The sequence below is a fragment of the Manacus candei genome, unplaced genomic scaffold, assembly GCF_025592945.1.
Source record: "Manacus candei isolate 608988 ecotype Guabito, Panama unplaced genomic scaffold, ASM2559294v1 h1tg000023l, whole genome shotgun sequence".
Lineage (NCBI taxonomy): Eukaryota > Metazoa > Chordata > Aves > Passeriformes > Pipridae > Manacus > Manacus candei.
In genome coordinates this window covers 19113872-19121945 of record NW_026138071.1, presented here as the reverse complement: position 1 = coordinate 19121945, position 8074 = coordinate 19113872, and the positions used below count along the sequence as shown (strand labels likewise).

Below are 8074 nucleotides of genomic sequence, written 5' to 3'. Positions count from 1 at the left end.
AATCTGCTGTTCATAGGAAACAATGCAGTCCAGGATGGCTACGGAAAATTCTCTGAACTCTTCTTCTGAAACAAGTATGGAAATTCCCCAGGGAACAGCACACGGTGCATTTATACCTCAGAGCATCCAGAATCTTCATTACATCCTAGCTGACCTAACTTCAAATCACACTTGAGACAAATTTATTGTCATGATTACCAGTATTGTAAGATTACTCTTAAAAGAGTTAAATGTTTCAACTGGCCACTCAAGAGATGACTCAGACTACAAGTTAAAACAACTGTAACATGAGACACCTGAGCACTTCAGCCAATAGTGAACCACAGTGTGACACAGTGAAAGCTTTATCAAATTCTGTTAAATATACAGGAGTTTATCTCCTGGACTAGTACAGTAAAAAGGCAGCCATTTTCCTCTAGGTTGCTCTGTGGACAGAAAACAGCAAAGGTACAAGCAGGAAAAGTATTATCTTGATCTGCTTACAAAAGCAGAAGGCATTACTGTCACTTTTACTGCACGCAATACTTATTTTTAGAACATGCTTCCTCTCTCTCCTGTTTAATCATAAAACTGTTTTCAAAAGGCAGTGGAAATTAAGGGAGGAAAAAATCAGAAGTCAAACATTTTATTGCTGAGTCTGGGCAATTCATTTCAAGATACTGCTACAGGATAGTCAGTGATATATCTTATTGAAATTCTAATCCAAAGACTCCTCTTAAAATCACGATTACTTCTTTCAAAGACTCACAAAAATACTGTTTGATCCTCCCCCAATACAACTGAGGTTTGAGCTGCAATGATTTAATATTTTTCAATGGTCTGAGTTCTTTTCCTTTAAGAGTTTGCCTTCCCCTTTGTTAAGCTTAGTTGATCTGCCTAATGATGGATTTAACAAAGCAGGCCATATAAATCTAGTCATGAAAACCTGTTTCTTAATTGGAGACACGGCAATCAGAGACAAACAACAACATTTCTGGGGATGCTAAAATACTTCAGATTCTGCTAAAATACCAACAGTATCGTTTCCCCTTTAAAAACTCAAGGAATTAATTTTTTTCCCCATAGAGCATTACAGCTTCTGGTAAACTTGAGTGTCTTTAGAAGTTTTAGACACAGTTTGTCTTGAAAGCTGACCTCAGATTTCCCAGAAAAACTGGGAAAGCTACAGAATGGTGACTGCTTGCCTTGTTGGGTGAAACCCTCAGGTACAGCTATCGGAGAGCTGCCAGGGATAATAATGAACTTAATGATTTTGAAGACTGCATATTGAAGACTGCAAATAAGCTTGAGGGCAAGGAACACTGAGAAACCATTTTTTCCAAATAAGCCACTATAAATCAGCAAACTGAGTAAGCAAAAAATGGTAATAAGAGACATTCAGCACCTCAAATGACATGCTCTATTCAGGACTTTCTTGTTCTGCATTAATTAAACATAATTAGGCCAGTCTCATCACTGAAGTCTGTCAGCTTCCTTTTCTAGTCAGTGTAAAGAACCATCTTGCTTTTTGTATACTTTTTGAGACTTGAAAGTGTTTTAGCTACAACAGCAACCCTAAATACTAGTGGAATACGTTGACACATTTTAAGCAAAGATAAAGACCTGTACTTTGAAACTGTATATTGTTATCATCTCGACCCAAGAACCACTTAACACAAGTCAGAGGTGGTAGAGTTTGAAAAAGAAGACTAAAAAAAATGTTCTGATGTAAGGCATCCTGTGAGATTTCACAGACTCACACCTGCATATGTAAGGTTGCTAATGGAACAATTCATGCTATTACTCTTTGTAATGAGATCCATTCAGTAGTGATTCCTGCTGCCTCCCTCTGAAGCAAAATCTCCCAGCTGCAGTGGTGGTGAGAGCCCCTTGTTTACATGGGGTAACACCACTAAAACATCGCTTCCTAAAGAGCACCCAGAGAACACTTGGGTGCAGTGCAGGAGGGGCAGCCAGCTCTGCTTCCAGCTGTTCACTGCCAACAGCTTGGGCTTTCTGAAAAGAAACCAAAACCCCCCTAAAAAAAAACCACCACCACATTGACACTAAATCAGCTTAGATGTACGTACCTAGGTAGTTCAAAGAAAGGATTTGTCTTACAGTCCCGTATCCGTCACATATCTTTCATCTACATTATCTCCCAGCATACCAGAACAGGTAGTTTCCTAACCTGTTTCTAAAAACAAGTACAATTAAGAAGTGAACCTACTTTTGGCAAAATATATCAGTAATGTATAGCACCTGGCATTCGAGTCAGAATACTTTGTGAAGATTAGGTGTGAAGAAAAAATTCTCTTTTAAGCTCTTACTCCCCTTTCATACATTCCTCTACTATTTAGCTAATGGGAATTGAACAGATATCACAAGTTTAATTAGCTTTGCTATAGCTATGAGAAGTTGCGTGGGGGAAATGCATCCTTGCAGTACAATGGTTTCAGTGCATATTTGCTTACCTGCAGACACCACAGAATACGCCATGTTCAGCTCATGCAGAATTTCCAGAAGGAAAGAGTATTTGCTGGATGTTCATAGAGCAAGTAACCTCACTGCCCTAGCTAATCTATGGACATCCTCTCCTTTCTAATCCGCAGAAACCTAACCTTAGAACTACTCATTACCAGGGAGAAGAGAACAAATCCCCTTAACCCTTTTCTTGCATAAAAACCCTACTTTACATTGCCTCTCACTTCAGCAGTTTCTTATTCTCAGCAACTTTTCCAGGCAGTAGGGCACTCATCTCTTGGGGTCTGTCTTCAGCTACCGTGCCTGTGACTGCTGTGAGAATCTCTAATACCGTAGCACTGATCTGTTGCTGGGATTTCTGCTGTAGCACAAGAGATATCCGGCTTTCAATTTAAGGACGAAAAAGGAAGAGAGAGAAAAGTAATTACCATGAAGCAATCCAGCTGGAAAGGTCCTACAGGTTAACTCATTTCTTTGTTAGCTACAGCAATACACAAATCAAAGCTGGTTTGTACTGATTTCCTAATGCATCACAGCCCACATGGGCTGTAAAGTGGAATCTGTGTCAGAAGCACATTTAATCCGAGGATTCTCTTCAGCTAATAACTGAGCTATACATCAGAAAGACCAAAAATAATCCAGCCCAGACTGTCTGCTTCCCTTAATCAGCAAGCTGAATTCATCTGTGATACCACTACTTTTTCTAAGAGGTTGTGTGTATATGTACATACCTTGTATAGAGATATATCTATATCTATCTATATCTGTAAAGGCAAATGTATTCTTTAGTTTTTTTAGTTCTCAACTTTGCATCATTCACAGTAAATGAAGTTACACATTTAAAGTTGCTACATATTTGTGGTTATACCTTGTTCTTGAAAGGCAGAAAGATTATGGAAAAACTTCCCATCTCTAGTTACACTTTCAGTTTAAGGCACAGAATCCACGTAGGAGTAAGGTCATATGAAACAAAGTTTTTCACATGTCAAAGCTGAATATTAAAATCCTTTCTTCTGAAACATCCAAAGACAACAAACACTAATCAAAAACAGTTACAGGGGAAAAAAACCAACCCAAATCTGTTTTTCATGATAACACTCCTACAAAAGGCAAAATAAATCCTGAATTCACATCTTTTGCAGATGAAAATTATTGCCATTGATTTACTCAGCAGTTCAGCTCCTTTTCAAAGGGCAGTTCTGTTCCTACAGGTTTCAGCTAACTTTTTTTTTTTTTTACATTGAGTTCTAAGAGATGATTGCATAGAAAGGCTGCATCGGGCACAAAAGATGAAGTGTTCAAATTCCTGCCTTATACTTCATTACGCTCTACACCCCTAGTTATGTGTCTTCTCCCCCCTTCTCAAGTTAACTTTCTAAAGCTTCCCTTTTCTTTATATTATTGCTTAACTCTCCTCGAATTATTCAGTATAATTTAAAAAATAAGATTAAACTAACATTAAATTCTTTGCCAACATGAAGTCCACTCTCCCTATATTCCCTTATCACTATTGCAAGTCTGTTGCAAGTTTAACAACAGTTTTAAACATCAGCATTCCAGTCTTACTTTCCCCTCCTCTAATAAAACTAAAAATAATTTCAAGAAGACCAATCATTTTTACTTTATTATGAAAATCGCTACATTACGGTCACTGCTCCAAACACTGTTTTGCCATATGGTTTCTTTCCATTTAGGTGCCAATACACCAGCCATGATTACTACTTCAAAGTATGGGTAGCATTATCTATGGTAGCCTGACATAACTTAAACCATTCTGTAATCTATTTTTTCCTCTCCTTTTTTTTTTTTTTTTGAGTCAGTCCTGTAAAGAACAGCACCTAAAATACTCTAGTTATCCACTAGTGGCATTGGAATAAAGTTAACCATAAAGCACAGCAGAACACACACATCCACAGAAATTCCCCAGGGAAATTACTTGTTCTCTACAGTCTCTGAGGTGACTGCTCCAGCAGTGCTCAGGAGCCACGGATCGTGCTGAGGGACCACAGGGAGCTTTCCTAAAGCAGCAAGACCATGTAATTAGTGCCAACACAGACACCCCAGGGCCCCCCAGCCGAACAGGAAGCACTGGAGCCTTGAAGCTGTGCCTTAGGGGTGGCTGTGCCTCGGTGCAGGCGGGACCAGGGGTGATGGTGGCAGCTCCAAACCCGCTGTCACAGCCAGCTCAACACAGCCTGTGAGTGAACTGCTCGGGAGCTTTCCTACAGTGGAAAGGCCTTGAAACCAGTGCCAAGAGTTTGCCTCTGGAGCAGCTGCTCTGCATGCTGAAGCCCTGCTTCCCGGGAAGTGGCCAGACATTGCTTGCTGCTGAGGAGGGGAGCAATAGAAAAGCTTGGTGGGCATCTGGTGTCCAGCCAAGGCCAACCCACCACACCTGTTTAAGAGCACCCTTCTTACCTCCTGTCACATGGGCTTCCAGAGAAAGCATTTGTCCTCTGACCTCAGGGTAATCAAACTGAACACTGCAGAGCATTTCATTCAGTGCCAAAATCTGAAATGGTCAGTGCCTTTTATTTATTTCATAAACAGAAAGAAGGGTGATTGCCTGTATATTTACAATTCTAGTAAACAGGGAAGTCCGTAACAGTGTGATTATTTCCACAACAGCACATGAATACTGCATTCAGCAATGCTGTTCAACACAGATGCCTCAAAACCTTTACAGCCAAACACAGTACAGGTTACCCATTATAAATACTAACATACTTCTATTTTATTAAATAAACAGACATAACAACTTAATTCAGGAAGACCAAATGCCTTCTGTGGTGCAATTCATTCTCTTTAAATGTCTCTGTTCACAAACCAGGAATAATAAAAACAAACCCCCTGCTTTGGAAGCCATGCAGTCCAGACTTTCACATGTGTTCTATGTAGGTGCCATGCCTTTTTGCAGCATGGTTCATTTAAAAGGAGTAAATAATCTTTCTGTTAGAATAGGAAAGTATTTCTTCTTGGCAGGTACTTGACAAACTAAGTCTCTAACTTCATCACCACTTCATAGTTAGGCTCTGGTTGCAGTTTTTGAATCTTAGAACTGAAAGTTCAGAAGAAACAACTGAATATTTTCTTCTGTAGCAGAACTGTAACCAAGTATTTTCTAAGGGCCATTTCAGAGAAGAAGTGGTTATTAGTGAAGTTCCACTGAGTAGATTATCCCACAGGGCCAGGTCGTACATGATGGTCTAGGTAAGCTTTTCATGTTGAATCTGGTAGTAACATGCCTGAATTAAAACAAAGTTCAGATTAGTGTACATACCAGTTCACAGCAACCTGATAAAGCAGCACACGTGCAAAGGCTGATGTTTTTTCTATCCAAGAAAACAGAAGACTAGGCTCTCTACAAGCAGTGATGCTACAGTGACACTCAACACCTGTGAATCTTCTCATATGTAAGCTAGCAAAAAGAACAGGAGACTAAGTTACAAATGACATCCAACTCCTAATCAAGCAAGATAGCATTAATTGAGGCTCAAAATACTTTCACAGTTCCCAGCTTTGTCAAGATGAAGTATATTTTTGCTCATAAGTCCTTCTTTGCCCTCTGATAGAAGGACTCAAAAGAAGAAAATATCTTCTTACAGGACAAGGATGCAGGGGTGAAGAATTTCAAAAGCACTCAGACTGAAAAGCACTTGTTTGAACAGTTTTGAGGTACCAAAACAACGTATTTCCATTATGAAGGTCTTAGTGTACAATAGGATATTCTCCCAAACAGATTCTCTTCCTTTTCCCATACTTAAAAAGATAAGGGTACTTAATAAAATGTGGAGTGATACTAAATTTTTAAATTTTTTTTTCCTCAAATTGAATTCCTGTAGAGTCTTGATGTAATGTTAGGCTTAAACTTTACTGGAAGGCTAATCTCCAAAGAAGAACTTCAATTTTTATAAAGGAAATAAGGCATGTTAAGTTGCAGGGGAATGACAAGCTCCAGGTGAGTTAGAACAGTCAATAGCAACCAACATTACATTTGAATAATGTACATTTGCACATTGCACCATTTTATTAGCAGTACTTGCAATTGTTGTTATCCAGAGCTCTACCTTAAGTTTCCTTGCTCATCCTAGCTAAAAATTTAAATTAAAAAGTCTGAGAAGTTACAACCTAATGTTCATACCATTGCCCTAAGATGATCTTCAGTGCTAAAAGCTGATTATTTCCAAAGAAAGCCTTTAATAACTCTGAACAATTTTCATACCTTCAAGGTAGTGAACATGATGCCTTGCTCCCCATGCTGCAGATAGGGATCCATCAGGTCTTCAATTAAGTGCACCTCAGACCCCAAATTCCTTATCCTGTCATATGTGAGAGTAGGAAAGTGAACAGTTGAACAAAAGACACCATTATAATTTTTTTACTTCTTGTACATGTTGTTGTGCAAAAACCCATGCTCGTCCCTAACCTCAGTCACAGACATCTCACAGTAAACTGTTCAAGATTTTTTCAGGCCAAAGCAAACAGTCAAACTGGAAAACTTCCAGTTTTAAGAAGCTAGCAACTAGTCCTATGACGAGCAGCAGGAGTGTTTAATACAGGTAAAAGTACTCATACTGCTTATGCTCAGCTTATGACTGATGCCAACCTTAGTGCCTACCTGGCTCGTAGCACCACGTAGAGAAAAACAGGAAATAAGTCATCCATGGACCACAGAAAATCTTCCTGAAGGGTCTCAAGTACACTCTGGGAGATCTCTTCAAAAGTCTGCTGGATCACCTTCAACTTGTCAGCTGGGGTAAATGTGGTACTATTTGGAGAGCAGAAGCAAAACAGGATAACAATAAGAAGTTAGAGATCTGTATCTGACTTTAGGAAGACAGTTTGCCAGCCAGCACAGCCCTACCCCACCCAAGAAGAGAAGTCAGACCATTCACACCACAACAGCCCTGGCTGCCAAGGCTGTTTAGTACCCCAGGCTATAATTACCACGCCAAGGCACACTACTCCAAGTGAGACTGTCTTCACAGTTTTAAGATGTTTTAATAAAGTGGTAAAAGGGGGAAAATTCCTTTCTAAAGTCTTTTTAATTTCTGCTTAAATTCTTACAACAGGATAGCTAACAGGCACAGAAAAGCTTCCCATGCACAGGTCATTTCACCACAGCTGTTTAGAAATTCCCACGTGTATTTGATAGACATCCTTATGCCTTTGATTCTAAATGGTGCCCCATGGACACACCCTTCAGTCACATTTCTGAGGCAACACTTCCCTAGCATTTTTAGTGGGAACTGGAAAACTTCTCCATGACTTCTCTTATGAAGGTGAACAAAAAAAGGTGACAGGTAAATGATCACAGTCAAATAAACTAGACACCACTATAGCAGGAACAGTAAAACACTAAAAGACAAATTTCAGAGAATTACCTGATTTGCTGTAAACATTCAACTGCAGAGGCAAAGCAGGCATCTTTTGTATTTGATGATACCTGTGTAATCATAAGATTTATCAGGCAGGTTTGGAAACCCCCCTATTCAGCAGCATGAGAAAAGCAGACTATCATGTAACACTGGCATAAAGGACTTTTTTGTCAGTTTTCCAGTGCAAGGAAAGGGGAATGTGCCTGGATGCTACAGTCATCCCTACCTATATT

At 39.4% G+C, this 8074-nt stretch overlaps 1 protein-coding gene across 8 annotated transcripts in view; it reads right to left on the bottom strand.

Annotated features, from left to right (window-relative positions):
* Positions 1 to 2453: 2453 nt before the first annotated feature.
* ALS2 (alsin Rho guanine nucleotide exchange factor ALS2) overlaps positions 2454 to 8074 on the bottom strand; it is a 223082-nt gene continuing 217461 nt past the window's right edge. For 6 of the 8 annotated variants that reach the window (XM_051787047.1, XM_051787046.1, XM_051787048.1 and 3 more), the window contains 4 exons: positions 7848 to 7909; positions 7082 to 7231; positions 6686 to 6782; positions 4957 to 5708 (listed from right to left, as the gene is read on the bottom strand). In XM_051787047.1, the coding sequence (XP_051643007.1) occupies positions 5670 to 5708; positions 6686 to 6782; positions 7082 to 7231; positions 7848 to 7909 (348 nt within the window). In that variant the 3' untranslated portion in view covers positions 4957 to 5669. The other 2 variants (XR_007904470.1, XM_051787051.1) reach the window with 2 other exon arrangements.